Source organism: Notothenia rossii (assembly GCF_949606895.1).
Source record: "Notothenia rossii genome assembly, chromosome: 9".
NCBI lineage: Eukaryota > Metazoa > Chordata > Actinopteri > Perciformes > Nototheniidae > Notothenia > Notothenia rossii.
The window spans coordinates 78,791,734-78,809,055 of NC_136907.1; the positions used below are offsets into that span (position 1 = coordinate 78,791,734).

Consider the following 17,322-nt stretch of genomic DNA (forward strand, 5'->3'; position numbering starts at 1 on the left):
TTTGAGACAAAATGACATTTATTTATTGTTAATGAATGATTTCTCCATCTGTCAGTAAATGTTAATCAATACACATCAGTATCAGGTATAATGTTTTTAAAACTCAAAGAATGCTAAATTAATTGTAAAAAAATTAAAATAAGCAGGAAGCTGATAACCCGGTTAACACAACAACAGAGTAAACCGATTACAATGGAAATAAATTCAAACTTTATGTGAAAAATACTAGATTTAAAAGTTATACTTTTTCCCTTCAGCTGTTGATAGATCTTCTTTAATCTCATATTTCTCATATCTGTTGTTCTGATTAAAATAAACGTTCCATTAGTCTGAGTTATTGTTAAACGTTTAGAAACGTCTCCATCATCCAGCAGGAGCCACCGTATCATTTCAGGACACTCAACAATACAATAAATCATTAAAGAAATCACATAAAGTTACAAATCTCAAATGAAATAAAATGAAGAGCAGAATGAAACATTTAGCAATAATCTGATCATTGTAAATGACCATAATAGAAAAATAAACATCACTTTTAATAAACTTGCAGGTTTAAACTTTTACATTGGTGGTAATGGTGTCATGACGTAAAAGATTTCTGCACAAAACAATCACACAATAACATTTCATACACATGGTACATTTGACTTTCTGTCGAATAGAACATGCAGATTACTTCAGCAGGAAGATGTTTGTGCAGAAGAAAAATAAAGCATTATATAGACCAGGGGTCGGCAACCTTTTTGATATGAAGTGCCATTTAAAAAAAAAAATGTTATCAGCGTGCCGACAATCGAGAATTATCAACGGTGGGGGGGGGAGGGGTTGAGGAGCTTGACGCTCGTGAACTATCAGCCGGAGGGCGGGGGGAGCCTCGCTGCGGGGAATCAGTGTGTGGACCTGTCAACGAAACTTACACATTTACTACATTTAAATAATTGGTTTAAACGGCATAATAATAAGGACAATCGTCCGTTCTGTGATTCTCCAGAACACACATGTTATGTTATTAGGGTCATGCAGAGTGAGATGAGATCGCTGTCCCTTTAAGAGAGAGAGAGAGAGAGAGGTGTGGCTTGTGCATGTGTCTGTGTGGATGGCAGAGCGACAGTGAGGGGGGAACGTGAGTATGTTTCTGGAAGTGAAACGAGGAAGCAGAAAAACAGAGGTCTGTGATGTATTTTGTGAAACAGAAGAACAGCTAAATAAATGCAACGGCCTCCCAAGAAGAGCTCGCCTCTCTCCAGTCATTTAAGCTAAAGTGGGTTATTGAACCTGAAGCTTGTTGCTTCTGCCCTCCTCGACTACGGTCTGAGAGCCGACAGGAAAGTTCAACACACAGATGGCCAGTCCGCCCCTTTGTAGCATATTATTTCGATGAGCAGATTGCCACTGGGCTTTCAACTAAAGACACAGCCTCGCAAAAACTGCGGCATTTGTACAGCTCCTTATGGGTAGGCCCAGCGCCGGGCCTACTGCAATTTGTGAAGGGCTTTCCTCTGTGGTGAAACGATCAGCACTGCACCACGGAGGAAAGCGGCAGAAAGTCAGCGGGGCTGCATTGCGTGCATGGCTTCTGCAGGTAGACGCGCTCTGGCGGCGGTCTCGTTCAGGATCCGAAAATACAATTCAAATATTATTGCACGTTTATTCCACTTATTCCTAGTGTGCCACTGGTTACGGTGCCGCGTGCCAATGCTGGCACGCGTGCCAGGGGTTGCCGACCCCTGATATAGACCCTCCAGAAAAACGCGGTCTAAAATCCTTGATTATACGATTAAACATGCGGGGTTTTTATGTGATTTTATGCGGTGAAATTGCGGGAAGTTGCGAAATATGCGGAAAGTTGCGAAATATGCTAAATATGCGGGGAAAAAGAATAAAAAAAGTTTTAAATATTGGGCTGTCTTATTTATTCTCTCTCACACACAACCTGCCACTAACGTTAAACCCCTTTACTATTCAATTAAACACATTCAATGTTTATTTATTGTAAAAGCAATTGGGCTATTTTAATCTCAAACACACACCACCACCCCCCCCCGACACACACACACTTCTCCGCCTCATTCTGTTTTCACTTACTCGTTCGTTATCTGACCAGCTTCAATCTTGTAGGCTACTCACTTTGTTTCTTGTAGCCCTCGAAAGGGTTTTGGAAGTTGATGCTCACCGTCGATGTTCTCTTATGCTCCAACCAATATACAGTCTATGGCTCCAACACACAGTTGCAAGGGGTGCAGAATAGTTTCCCCCCACTTTTTGCCCGGTCTTTAGTAGAAATGTTCGTTGGTAAATGAGATGGATTAGATTTTTTCATCTTGGTGTTTTCTCTATCGTGTGAGCTCCACACGTTCACTCTATACAGTGTTGTTTACATTCTGTGATGCACCAGCTGATGACGTCACGTCAAGACGAGTTCACTTTTTTTTTTCTCAACTTTGTGTGGAAAAATGCGGGGATTATGCGGCCTTTTGATAAATATGCGGCCTTTTAAATATCTGCTCTATTTTGCTGATTATGCGGTAAATTCTGCGATCGCGTTTTTCTGGAGGGTCTAATTATAAGCCATTGATTAATGCTAGAGCTCTAAGTGCGGGTCTATTTGGACTTCATGTTTTGTAACATTGACAAAAGAAGTATTTAGATACTTTACTTTGGTTATAGTTATAATACCACACTGTAAAAATACTGTTACAAGTAAAAGCCCTGCATTCAAAATGTCATAGGTAAAATTATGTAAAAGTATACTCAAAATGAAGCTATAGTAATAAATGTAAAGGTACCCGATGCAGAAGAGTAAAGAGTAGAGTCGTGAAGTAAAGAGTCCAACATTTCACTTTGAACTGCATTCCACCTCAGCGCTGGGTGGACCGGGTTCTCTCATATTCCTACAGAACCGCTGATCCAAACAGCCACACACGGGGCACCAACTCCCCCTGGTCCATAGCAACACACATGCCAAACAGGAAGTAGATGGGTCCCAGGGTTGGTGAGATCATCTCAGATATAAAAACACAGACATCTTCCAGTTCGTTGATAGATCTCCTCTTGGTTTGCTGGCATCTGTTTGGTCTTGGTTTGGTTTTCATACAAATGATTTGTGATCACGATGGACTCTGGAGGAGCTTTTCTCGGCTGTCTACTTCAGCATTTCTTCAAAACAAAGCATCTTGATTTAAAAAATTGAATCCTTCATTAAAAAAAAGAAGTCAAACGATAACGTTTTGTAAGAACAGAAAATAAAAATAAATGACCCATGAAAATGTGTGTCATCGTCACTTGGTTGTTTTGGCCATCAAGGACTCTTGTCTTCTTTAATTGTTAATATACACGTCTCTTCTTTATCAAGTTCAGCTCTTGTCTTGGTTGGAGCTGGTTTTGATTTTTGTTTGAGATTATTGACTTTGAAGCAGGTTTTCTCCTCTGCCTACTTTACCCATGACCTCTGCTTGTCCTCTCACGTCTTTCAGGTACCGGACTCGTTGCTCCCAGCCTGGCTTGGCCTCAGATTTCTCTCCCTCAATGAGCAGGTCAATGTACTCTGGAGTTGAGAGAGGATTTGGCTTCAGTGCGATCTCTCCTAGTCTGGTTAGACACTCAGCAGTCCTCTGCATCATCTCCCTCACTTCAGCCTGAAGACGCTGATATTCAGCCTTCAGCTGGTCGATCAATTCTTGAACAGTTCCCTTAGCCTTTGAGGCCTTCAGGTACTTTTCTGTCAGCTCCTGCACTGTTCGCTTTACTTTAACCTCCCTATACTCCCATCTGTACTTCTGGCTAAAATGTCGACTCCAATGACATTTGCCTTTACACTGAGTACAGTTTCCATTTGGTCCCATTGCTACACACTTTTTTTTATCTGCATCGTTGGGATGTGGACATGGCCAGTGACAGGTGACATGACACGCCTGACAGTTGGTGGCGGTGTATCCACTGGAAGATAAATCTTCTTGAAAAGCCCTTGTGACAACTACTTCAATCTCAAATTTCTCATTTCTGCTGCTCTCTGCTTCATGCAGTTTAAGTTGTTCAGTTGTCTCTTTTGTCTCCCAAAGCTTGGCTAACCCTACTTTAACCTGCTTTTGCACATTTTCAATTGAGAACTTGAGCTGCTTTCTTTCTCTGAGGACTTCATTTGTCAATGTAAAGCGTATAGTTGTTGACTTATTTAAAGCAATAAAGAACCTCTCCATGCTTCTTGCCCCCATTTTCCAGAACATCTGATCTTCCTCATCTCCTCTCGAGTCAGCAGCAGCATATGATTGGTTCTGTGCAAACAATGCAGAATTATTGAATGTGAATTGAACTGGCAGCCCGTCTTCTGTTTTAGGACATGTGACACCTGAAGCTTTGATCGCATCTAGAACTGGTGGGGGTTGGCCGTCTGAGAATGTCACCAGAACCTGGAGGTTTTCTGCCACATGTTTGCCAAAGATGGAGAGCACAGAATCAAACACGTACTTCTGTGTTGGTGTGAACTGAGCTAAAGAAGCTGGAACCACAAAACACACAGCGTCAATTTCACTGACGCCACGCTCTGAAGAGAACAGTTTACGTATCTGTTCTGTGATCTCCTCGTCTCTTTGTATTCCTCTTAAATCTCCAAAGCCTGGGGTATCCACAACGGTCAGAGAGAAAGGGATTTTAAAATCCTCTTGGTGGTTGATTTTGTACACTGTGACTTCAGAGGTCTGGCTTTCACCTTTAATTGGGTGATCCTCGTCAATTAACTTGAATCTGAAATCGTCCTTCATCTCTACACCAACTATGTAGTTGATGAGTGCATTGATCAGAGTGGACTTTCCAGATCCAGTTGTTCCAAGAAGCATTATTGTGCGATTTTGTCTCATGCTTTCTTCGCCAAAGGTGTACCCCCGGCATCCATCGATGTCCATGTCTTCTTCTGTCAGAGGCAGTTTGTAAACTGAGGGAGATTCAGAGTTGATCCTCTTGCTTTTACTTTTGAGGAGTTCTTGGAGAAGTAAAGGTTTAGTTGTGCGGACATTAACAGCGATGCTTTCTTTGCTTCTTCCAGCTGCACCACAATCACACCTGACCCTGACAGCGTATTCTGTCTCTGGCTGAAGTCCTGAAATGATCACCTTCTCAGCTCCTGCCATCATTTGCTCCCAGTGGAGATCTTCCTCTTTCACCTGTTGGTCTGGTTTGGTGTACTCCACGATGTAGCTCAAAACGTGGACATCTTGTCCGAGCTCAGCAGGTTTCTCCCAGCTGACTGATATCTCACCTGAGGTAGATTCAATGTGGAGTTTCCCAGGAGGGCTGCAGGGTAAGGTTTGAATGGATCCACTGACTTCATTGGCTGGCCCGGCACCTACTGGTGTCTCTGCCCTGCATCTGAACACGTACTCTGTGTTAGGACTCAGGCCGCTCACTGTGACTTCTTCAGCTCTGGATGCTGTCTTTTGTTTCCAGCCGTCCTCTCCACTGACACAGTACTCAACAGAGTAGGAGGTGATGTCCTCTGCTCCAAATCTGGGTGGAGAAATCTTCAGCGTCACACTGCTGTGGTTTATATCACTTCCTGTTACTGTTGCAGGCTTTGAAGGCGGCTCAAAGTTTTCATTGGCAGAAAAGCTGTCTGTATAAAGGTCGATGCTGGCTCCTTTCTGTGTCTCCTTTGTTAAACCCACTGTCAGAAATGTGATGTTCTTCTTCTCCTTGTTGGCCTCTGCAAAATCACTGAAGAGCTTTGCTTTCTGCCGCATTGCTTTCCATTCTTCTCTTGAGTTGTACCATAGATCTGGAGTGTGTGGATCTTGGGCATCGTCTGGTTTGGGTGTTTGTTGAAGGTAGTTTGATAAAGTTGAGAGGTACGGTTCATCACTTCCCAGCGAGGTGAAGACAAAACACACAGCATGCTCTGCTTTGAAGCTTTCTTTGTACAGGTCTGTTTGAGATGAGATGATCTTGGTGTTTGTCATCATGTCGGTCAGAGACATCACGGTGTAGATTTCTCTCTCCTTACAGTCCATCCACTCGTTCAGGTCCTTGCTGTTGAAAGGAGAAGAACATGTCTTCCTCAGTTCCTCTGCGAGCACAGCTTCTTCTTCTCCTCCTCCTCGGATTGATGGAAGTTTCTCTGCCAGGGTTCGTTGAAATTTCAGTTTGAACTCGGAGCACATCTGTTTGAAGGTTTTGAGTTTTTTTCCAATCTGTGGGAACAGCTGTGCAGTTTGGGTTCTCAGTGCATCATTCAACCTCATCTCCAGGTCACTGAGGTCCTCCAGGACACTCTGACATTTTTGAACTAATCCTATACTTATCTGACGGACAAGTTTAGCGGCTTTAGAATCTAAACATGTCAGAGGCAACAGCCAGACCTTCACTGGTACTGCCTTTTCCCCGTTGGCTCCCAGCAGCTTTGGCAGACTTTGGTACACCTCTACTGCATCCTGAAAGGATGTTGGAGGTTTCTGGATGAAAAAGTCTCCAAAGAATCTGCAGGAGAATTTCTCAACATTTGCTTTGTCCTTGTCTTCCATTTTCAGCGAGCCTTCACCCTCTATTGAAAGGAAGGGAATTTTCTTGATCATCACCGTCAAGTTGCCCTGAATGTCTTGATGGTTCTCGTTGACAGACACCTCACGGTCAAAGACAAAGAAGGCTTGCGCGCCATAAAGGATACCTGTGACTACATGTGTTGCTATTCCTTGATCAAAGACGTATGGATGATCCACATTGCCTCTCCCAAGATGATTCATGGACAGTTCATGGAACTTTGTGGTAGCTTGGTAATTCAGAGTTACTCTGGCATGATTTTTGGAAGTCTTACTATTGTTCAGGTATTTGGCTGATCCACCAACCTCTACCAGTCCACCCAAGAAACTTGCCTTCAGTGATGCTTCAACGTTTAGTGCTTTAGATTTGTCCTCAATTGACTCAGATGCAACTATATAAAAATCATTATAGTTCTGTGGTCTTTCTCCAATATGATTTTTAAGGTCCTCGTGGTCCCACAAAGTCATTCCTGCAAAAGAAGAAGCAAGAATCAAGCTCCCAGAATCAGATTAAATGTGAATACACACTACATTTAAGGATAAAGTCTGATAAAAAAAATGCCTTCCTCTGCAGCAGTAAAAACCTGGATCCTCTGCCACCTGCAAAGACACCTGAGTAGAACGCTCTTTAGCAATTAGTTAAAGCTAATATGTCCACTTCTCAACTACTAGTCTACTAGAAGGCAGGTCTTCATGCTGAAATCAATAAATCTATCCTGAGGCCTTCAGAATCAACAGCGCGGGCGCTTGTACTTTTAAACACATGGCAATGAAACTGTTGCATTGACAAATCCGATTTTGAGTTGGCTACACCGGGGCTATCTAGCAGGCCTACAATGACGTTGGCATTTTCACATCCTTTTATTGGATTGTCAGCACTAGCAGACACTAGCGTGTTTAGCGGTAGCTACCGGTAGCGACATGCTGGCACACAGCATGTGTAGCGTCCTTTACAAGGTACAATATTTGTGTTTTGATTTTAAAGCAATTTTTTCAACCCACAATGGGTGACAGCAGAAGAGAAATTGTAATGACTTTCCTTTACAAGAGATAATTTCTTGTCATTTTATGAAGTACAGATTGATGCTTCTGCTAGAGATGATGTGGTGCAGCTGTGGCTGCAGTGAAAGGAGACTTGTTGAATTGTGTTATTTGGGTTTCTTGCTTTAGTAACGACATTCATTCTCGCCACATTAGTTAACTAATTAGTTAATTAGTTAGTTAACTGCCTCCAAACTCTGCTGCAGAAACTCTCCTCTCTACTCTCTCATCCTCTCTGGACTCTCTCTGTCCTCTCTCCTATCTTGACTCTCTCTGTCCTCTCTCCTCTCTCATCCTCTCTGGACTCTCTCTGTCCTCTCTCCTCTCTCATCCACTCTGGACTCTCTCTGTCCTCTCTCCTCTCTCATCCTCTCTGGACTCTCTCTGTCCTCTCTCCTCTCTGGACTCTCTCTGTCCTCTCTCATCCACTCTGGACTCTCTCTGTCCTCTCACATCTCGGCAGGCTCGTCAGTCCCCTCCTGCTCCCTGGCTAAATGACGCACTGCGTGCTAATAGAACCATCCTTTGGGCAGCAGAGCGGAAACGGTGGAAATCCAGACACCATGACGACCTCCTAACCTATCAGGCTCTCCTCTTTCTCTGCTTCCATCACTCAGGCAAAAAGCACTTTCTTTACAAGATAATATCCAATCTTCCTATTCCAATCCCAAAAAACTATTTTCCATCTTCTCCACCCTCTTGGACCCCCCCAAAGCCCCTCCCCCTCCTCCCTTCTGTCAAGCGACTTTGTTAACCACTTTGAAAAAAGGTTGATGATATTCGCTCTTCTTTTTCTGACTCACCTTTACTCACCGCTGGGTCACCAGACCCACCTTTCACCCACACACTGACCTCCTTCTCCCCTCTCTCTCCAAGTGAGGTTCTTACCCTCGTTACCTCTGCCCGTCCTACCACCTGTCCTCCGGACCCTATCCCCTCAAACCTCCTTCAGACTATCGCTCCTGATATTCTACCGTTTCTCACCCATTTCATCAACACTTCTCTAACTTCTGGTCACTTTCCAAACAGTCTCAAGGAGGCAAGAGTAAACCCTCTCCTAAAGAAACCCACTCTCAACCCGTCTGATGTTATAAACTACAGGCCTGTCTCTCTCCTCCCGTTCCTGTCTAAAACACTTGAACGCGCTGTCTTTAAACAACTCTCCTGTTATCTCCATCAGAACAACCTTCTGGATCCGCACCAGTCTGGTTTCAAGGCAGGTCACTCAACAGAAACTGCTCTCCTTGCTGTCTCTGACAAACTGCACACTGCTAAAGCAGCCTCCCTCTCCTCTGTCATCATCCTTCTGGACCTGTCTGCTGCATTCGACACGGTGAATCATCAGATCCTCCTTCGCACTCTCCAAGAACTTGGAGTCTCAGGCACTGCACTTAACTTCCTCACCTCATACCTCAAAGACCGCACCTACAGGGTTACTTGGAGAGGGTCCGAGTCCGACCCTTGTCAATTAACTACAGGGGTCCCTCAGGGCACTGTTCTTGGTCCCCTCCTCTTCTCCTTGTACACAAACTCGCTCGGGTCTGCCATTAGCCCGCATGGTTTTTCATACCACTGCTACGCTGACGACACCCAACTAATTCTGTCCTTTCCCCGCTCAGAGACCCAGGTCGTCGCATGCATCTCTGATTGTCTAGCTGACATCTCTCGGTGGATGTCTGCTCATCACCTCAAGCTCAACCTTGACAAGACTGAACTGCTTTTCCTTCCGGGAAAAGATTGTCCCACTCTTGACCTAACAATCAACATCGGCACCTCTGTTGTTTCCCCGACTCAGACTGCAAGGAATCTGGGTGTGACCCTAGATAACAAACTGTCCTTCACTGCAAACATCGTTGCTACAACCCGCTGCTGCAGATACACTCTTTACAACATCAGGAGGATACGTCCCCAGCTGACCCAAAAATCAGTGCAGGTTCTGGTCCAGGCTCTCGTCATCTCACACCAAGACTACTGCAACTCCCTCCTGGTGGGTCTACCTGCATGTGCCATCCGACCTCTGCAGCTCATCCAGAATGCAGCGGCTCGTCTGGTCTTCAACCTTCCAAAATTCTCCCACACCACGCCGCTCCTCCGCTCCCTTCACTGGCTTCCAGTAACTGCTAGAATCCACTTCAAGACACATGTACTTGCGTACCATGCTGCGAATGGATCTGGCCCTTCCTACATCCAGGACATGGTTAAACCGTACACCCCAGCTCGCTGCACCCGCACTGCGAGGGGGACCCATGTTCCCGTCAGCAAAAACACGTGGGTTTGTTATCCTGGCTCCAAAATGGTGGAATGAGCTCCCCATTGAAATCAGGACAGCAGAAAGCTTACACATCTTCTTCAGACTGAAAACTCATCTCTTTAGACTCCACTTCGAGAGATAGAATTACTAACAAAGCACTTATATACCAATAAAGGGCTGGCTTATCTAAAGCCAGTTGAGTAGCACTTGAAATGTTTGGCTCTATGAAACCTGATGTACTTATATGATTCTGTTTTCTTCAAGTTTGTATCTTCCTGATTGAATGCACTTATTGTAAGTCGCTTTGGATAAAAGCGTCAGCTAAATGCAATGTAATGTAATGTAATGTAATGTAATGTCTTCACTATAAGTAATGAGTTTTCTTTAGGCGGAGACAAGAATTTACATTTTTTTGCGATGTTCCATCTGAATTTACTCTGACACAGAAAAATCTAGATTGATTCTGACACTTCTACATCCAACTCACAGATGTAACCTTGCTTTGATAACACAAAATATTCATATAAACCTTTTAGAAGTTAAGTTATAGTCATTTGTTCTGGGCATGTCATTTTCGAGCCTGAAACCTGAAAAACAGGCTCGGGGCTTAACAGGTTAATGGTTCCTATAGCCGTGACGTCATACAAATGGGATTAAGAGCTGGATTAATTCCGGTAGGAAACTACTGAAGGCCTAGGTGTGAAATACACGGCCCGCTTCTGCATTTCCATCTGCATCTGAGTTGTTTCATGCAACATTTTTCCATGCGTAAAAATATTTGGATTTTGTCAACATCAATGTCCTGATCTGTGCCTTTACCATTCAGAGTTCTGGAGAGATCATTGGCCCAATTTTCTTTATGCTTACTGTCTAGTCAGTTAAACTAAATATCTCACCACTGTTGGTGGTTTATTCTGGGCTGAAATGAAGGAATGAATGTCACTCAATTTCCTGCATCTCAATTCACAAAAAACTTAGGACTTTTTTATCATCATGATAACTTTGTCCACAAAGTAAAAATCCTCAGCAACCTGGCCCTAATGTTAAACCCAATGCAAGAAACGTGCGCGTTGTTTTCTTGTTGGGTGAAAAAAAGAAAATGGTATCCCGACCAACTCCACTTCCTCAAAAGCAAGTGTTGTCAACTTGAAAGACTCTCCAAAAAAGGGAATCTCTCTACAACAGTAGAGAGATGCTCTCAACATTGCTCACTCCATCAATTACTCATGCATCATCCAATCATGCTCCAATAATCCCAAAACACTTTCCTTTACCATTAACAAACTTCTCAAGTCTATGGAAACCATGTTCAATTCCTTCACTACTAACAAATGCAACTCTTTGTTTTAATGTTTTTATTCCAAAATTGAAGTAATTCACAAAAAAGAATGCTGATGACCTAAACGGTAAATATGTCTTACCTTTTTGTTTTCAGATCAAAAGTTGTGTTAAATGGCATTAAAACGCATACAACATGCTGAAGGTTAATCCAATGTGTCTGTGTCACTTTGAAATGATTACTGATAATCCATCTTCATATTTATGGCAAAAAGCGTAGTTTTCAGTTTTCAGAGCGTAACATAGCTTTCGGTTTGGGAAAGCTGCGTGTGCATCACTCTCACTCCTCAATGTTTAACATGTAGGTGGATTTAGGATCTCCCCCTCGATTCAATTGGCTCTATCAGTTAAAAAAAGGTGTGAATCATTCAAATTGACCAATGGGTTCTAGAGAAACGGCAAATCCACCCAAATGACCCCAGAGGTCTTTTTGTTGTTGTTGCTAAACCTCTAAAAGTCAAATGTCACTTGTTTTGCATCAATCCTGATACAGGGTACTTATTATATGTTATAGGGGGGGTCGCGAGATGATTCAAAATTAAATAAAAAAATAAGAAAATAAAAAATAAATATATTTTTGTATTATTATTATTATCATCATCAGTGTTTCCCATATAATTGGATTATGTTTGTAGGGGCACCGCACCTCCCCCCCACCCCCCATGCAAATGAGCCATAATCTCATTAAATATGCGCATATTTTAATACTTTCAGGAACACAATTCTGAACATTGGATAAAGTCAGGTTCGAACTTCTTCTTTCATTTTGTAGTCATATTAGCATTTAAAGTTTTTACAGAAGGGATTTGGGATATCTCTTTTTATCAAAAATCAGAAAATACTGTCAACAGCTCTAAAATATAAATGTTCACCATGTTTTTAGGTAAACAATTTTGTATAATGCAGGCTCTGAATGATATATGAACAAACCCTTCTGTAAAAGCCTTCATAATATTGATAGGAATATAACTGGAAGGTTTGGTGTATCTACATTTCTAACTCAGAGTAGGAGAAAAAACAAATTTTGAGAAAACGACCTTTAAAGATTGCAGTGAGGCGCTAGCTAAACCCTCCTGTTCTTTGGATGACAGCTTGCGCCTCGACGCACTCCGTGAAGGTATTTCATGTTCGGGATCGTTTGTTTTTTGTATAACCTTGCTTCGTGCAAGTGACAATTGTTGTTGTCTTCTCTGTGAAAAATTTTATCGCTGTTCTTTTGCCATTTTGAGATTTACATTTCCAGCGAAATCTAAACCAAGAAGTGTTTTAGCACACCACGTGACAGAAATTGACACCAGCCAATGAGATTTAGTTTCTTGGTTTAAGACCCCTTTGTATTTTCACGATTGGTTGCTGATACAAAGGAAATGACCATATTTGGATCCGATGAGATTGTGCAGGAGAGACACAGCTTTCCAACGATATCTCTGATGACATGGTGCAAACAGCGGTCGCGGTACTTTATGTTACGTTAGAATGCTAACTTTTGGTGAATTTAGTAGAAACCTGCAGACGCAAATAGACAAACTATAGTAAAATAAACACCTAAATGTGTATTTTGTATGTTTTCCTTCCAAAAGCCTGAAAGAAAACATGTTATGGAATCAAAATAGCACAACGTCTTAAAATTGACCAGTGCATGAAAAATGTTTTTGCCTGCCGTGTCTCGCCTTAAGTCTATCCTGTATTTAATCTGGAGCTAGTGGAGGTGTGAATAACCGGAGTGTAGTGTTGCACGGTGTGCCGATACTTGAAAGGTACCGCGATACCCTGCCGTTAAAAACGTTAAGATTCCTCCGTTTCATTAGTATTGGTACTTTAAGAATGACGGGGTAAAGTACTCCGGTGAGAAAGCGCCGTTTTAATAAGAGCCGTGTGTGTTCAGTGCTCTGCTTCCACTCCCTGCACTGCAGCCGTGCCTGCAGTGCCTCCCCTCTCAAGCACGCTCTAAGGTCCTCCCCTCTCTCGTGCACGCGCTAGCTGCCAGAGCATGTGAGAAAATGAGAAGCATGGCTGCAAGTGGGAGTGTAACGGCCCGTCTACACTACAGGCATCAACAAATCTTGAAGCTGGGCGTGTCTGAAGCTTGGCGATTTTTTGCGAGCAACGCGACCAACAACCAATCACATGAATCTCCCGCCCCCGACATACAAAGCAATAGCAATGTTTAAACGAAGTAAACTGGATATAAACTCTCCAAACAGGCGAAAAACCTACCAGCTTCACCCACTGTCTCTGCCACCTCCCTCCATGACTGGTTCCTCCGGTTTGTATCCCGGTAAATAGTTCTGGTCGTAAAGAACCGGGTGATTTGCTACCGTAATTTCTCGTTTGGAATATGAGGAAATGAACTGCGGTCTGGCTCTCCCAGCTTGCACGCGGTTTGATTGGCTAGCGCTTGCACTGGCGGGATTTGCATAAACGGGATTTGATTGGCTGATGCCAAGCATTGAGCCTCAAAAGTTGAACATTGTTCAACTTTTGATGCCGATAGATGCTCGTGATGCTTGCAAAGCCATGCCATGCTCCCCACAATGCAGTTCGGCGAAGATTACAAATCTTCTACGTCACCCCATTCAAGTGAATGGGCGAAGCGTTGAAAGCATTTTTCGATGCCTGTAGTGTAGACGGGCCGTAACTGCCGCTGCGCCTCGGCTTGTTGACAAAAAAGACGCCAGAAGCGAAATTTGGAAGTATTTGAGCTATATCTCTGACAGTGAGGGCAAGCCTACGGACACCACGAGGCCTGTCTGTAAGACATGTTTTAGATCCCTGCAAACCAATGGAGCCAACACATCAAACTTGGCTAAGCCCCTCGTCAACCGGCATCCAGAGCTGTTTAAAGAATTTAAAGACAGACAGGTTAGCGAATGTGATAACATAATTACATCATGCTCATGCCCATGCCCTCAAATCTAAGTCAAACAAGTGTAATTTATTTTGTGACAAACAAACATTTTCTTAGTTTGACGAGGCAATTAATGACAATGATAACTGTCTAATATGGCTCTCTTTTTAGCTAACTTACCAATGTGGCTAACATCTGCAATGTACATTTTGTCAAAAATTATTTATATTACATGTTAATAAAATATATAAAAAATTATATTTTATAAAACGCTTTATAAAACAAAAAAGTTGTTTGAGATGATGCTTAATTTTATTTAATATGAATTATTGTCATTTATTTTGTTTATTGTTCTCATTGTTTAAAAGTTTGTGTTATGGTTCTGGTGTGAAATAAAGCACAATAATTACATTCAAGACTGTTTCCCTTTTTTTAGGAAAAGTGTCGAAAAATAATCGGAATCGCAATTCTTGACTTGGTATCGGTATCGAAACCAAAATGTTGGTATCGTGACAACACTACCGGAGTGATGTGGTCTCGGCAGCGGGTGGAGGTACATACTTGAATTTATTGATGATTTTGTTTGGTTAACCGTAGAGGATGCTACTGCAGTAGTCAAGTCTGTAAGTGATGAGAGCATGGATGAGGGTTTCAGCAGCAGTAGAAGAGAGGGAGGGTCGGAGGTAGGCAATGTTCTTAAGATATAAAAAAGCAGTTTTAGTGAGGTGGTTGGCATGCGGCAGGAAGAAGAGAGAGAATATGATACGAGAATACGATACGAGAGTGACTGGGCAGAGCAGGCGATTGAGTTTGGGTCGATGACAAGTATTTCTTATTCATCCCAGTTGAGTTTGAGTAAATCAGGTTGCTTCCATCATTTAAGGTCTGTAAGGCAGGCGGTGAGGGTGGAGTGGGTGGTGGGTGTGATGGATCTGGGGGAGAGGAAGAGTAGAGTATCATCGGTATAGCAGTGGAAATAGATGCCATGTTGGTGAAGGATATGTCCGAGGGGAAGGATATACAAGATAAAAAGGAGGGGACCGAGGACGGAACGCGACTGGGGTGGTGGAGGATTTGCAGTTATTTCTGAAGATGTAATGATTGCTGTGCTGTCTAAGACGCTGTCTTACTCCAGCCAGCAGGTGGTGCTGTTGCTGTTTGTTTCTTCTTCTTTTGATAGTACCAGCCAATGGGAAAGACTTACATTAAAAACATAGGAAGTGATACCCACATGTGAGTCGTGGTTGAAAGGGACTGTCACTACCCGATCTGTCCCCCTGCCCGATCGGTACTGCGCATGTGCGAGATTGTCCGCCATATTGGAGAACTCACGACGGCAACCCAGGAAGGACACTTGACACAGTGGCTTTTGGCAAAGCTGAAAAATAAAACGAGAGAGACATGAGTTATTGTTATTACAACGTGACTTCACTATTATTTAACAACTCTTGTTATTGGGTTCTTTTATTTGGGGTTAAGTACATTGTCAGAATAAGTGAGAAATTAATTGAACTTCTGTTAGACAGCTATCATACTGAATAAATATGTACTGTGAATGTATGCAAACATGTATGACATATGGCTGAAGTTAAATTAATTTATCACTTATTCTGACAATGTACTTAACCCCAAATAAAAGAACTCCATAACTAGAGTTGTTAAATAATAGTGAAGTCACGTTGTAATAACAATAACTCATCTCTCACTCGTTTTATTTTTGAGCTTTGCTAAAAGCCACTGTGTCAAGTGTCCATCTTGGGTTGACATCTCGAGTTGTCCAATATCGCGGACCATCTTGTACATGCGCAGTACCGATTGGGCAGGGGGACGGATCGGGTAGTGACAGGGACAAGTCCCCAGGAATGAAAATATTCGTGGTGGCAAAACGGCGGTACTACACTTCCGTTTGGTTGCCAGGCCCGGAAACACTTTTTCCCATTGACTTACATTAGGAAAGAGTGGTCTGTAAATCGTTGGATAATTCTTTTTTAAATAAATAAACTACCCAGTCTGAACACTTGTATAGCCCTTATTAAAAACATTTGTTCCTCAAGTTGTAAAATGTGCTAATAACGTTATTCTGAGAGTTATTTCCCTCTGCATTATGAACGCGCATCCAACTCACGGGACCGCGCCGCCCGGCACGTTCATGTGATGTGACGTGTTCAGCACTACATGAGTTTATCCTTTACCCATGGATGCACAATAAGAACAGACCCATATTGCCTAACTGCCAGCCCACGGAGCTGTAATAATGGATATATTGCACATGTTTGCTGTAATTCATCATTTGTAAAATATTATACTACATGGGCTGTAGGATGTAAATCTTGTATTAAATAAAGTTAATATTACCGACGTAGATTAACGTCCCTGTAGCTTCTTATTGCACTTGCAATATACCATTAAAAGGAGTTGAACGTTGCTGTTTGCTATTACTATAATACCACGCAGGGATAAGCCAGAGTTTACAACCTTTGCATGTGGGCACAACACGAGTTGATCCAGATTAATTAGCTATACCATATGATATCGCCCGAGGAAGTCATACTTATTCATATATAAATAAAGATATATGTGTCAAAGGTCTAATCAAATGAACAGTTGTATTAATTATACTTGTATATATATATATATATATATATATATGTATATAGCCTGTGTTGTATATTTATACACACAAATGAGCAACCTTGTGTGTCAAATAACAAGTTGTATTGTAGTGTTTATGTTGGTGTTGTTTTATGCTTATCCACATTTTGATTTCAGAGCACAGGATAATGCTGGGCACAACATAAAGCTCAACAGTGAAGCTGGCAATGCTGAACAAAACCATCACTAGATCCTGTTACATCAGCTTAATATAAAAGTACATAACGATTGATGTGTTCATTAGCATAATTACTAATGGCTCGGACGTTACACTAGCTAGCAGCTGGACTAGCTGCTAGCTGCCGCGGCCGCCTCGTTATTCGTTAATATCAAATCCATCATAATAATCCAGAACGCGCGGTGCTGTTACGTGTACGCAAATTGAAGTGCTTGTGATGTGAACAAGCCTTTTGGGGGCGTGGTTAAAGCTGTGCATGCTCTATGAGCGCACATACTTGTACTTCTCAGGCATGCTGGGTAATCTGTGACGTTTCACTCTCTCAAAAGTTGGGCCATTTTGTCATCCATGCGCCAATGAGCAACTCTCATAGGAATGAATGAGGCCCCGCCTTCCACGCTGTATCCAGTTCTTATTATACATCCATGGAAAGGGACAGAGAGGAGAATATCATTGTTTGAATCTGCATCCATCCTTCTTTGCTATGTTG

The 17,322-nt window shown here is 42.5% G+C and overlaps 2 protein-coding genes across 2 annotated transcripts in view; both read right to left on the reverse strand.

Moving 5' to 3' along the window:
* The window catches only part of LOC307020564 (GTPase IMAP family member 4-like), a 186,245-nt gene that overhangs the window by 48,849 nt on the left and 120,074 nt on the right, over positions 1 to 17,322 (reverse strand). The gene's annotated exons all lie outside the window — the stretch shown is intronic.
* LOC307020548 (uncharacterized protein) overlaps positions 1 to 17,322 on the reverse strand; it is a 26,630-nt gene continuing 9,308 nt past the window's right edge. The window contains exon 3 of the mRNA XM_079651993.1: positions 1 to 6,994. Within this exon, the coding sequence (XP_079508119.1) occupies positions 3,399 to 6,994 (3,596 nt within the window). The 3' untranslated portion in view covers positions 1 to 3,398. The remainder of the gene's footprint in view (positions 6,995 to 17,322) is intronic.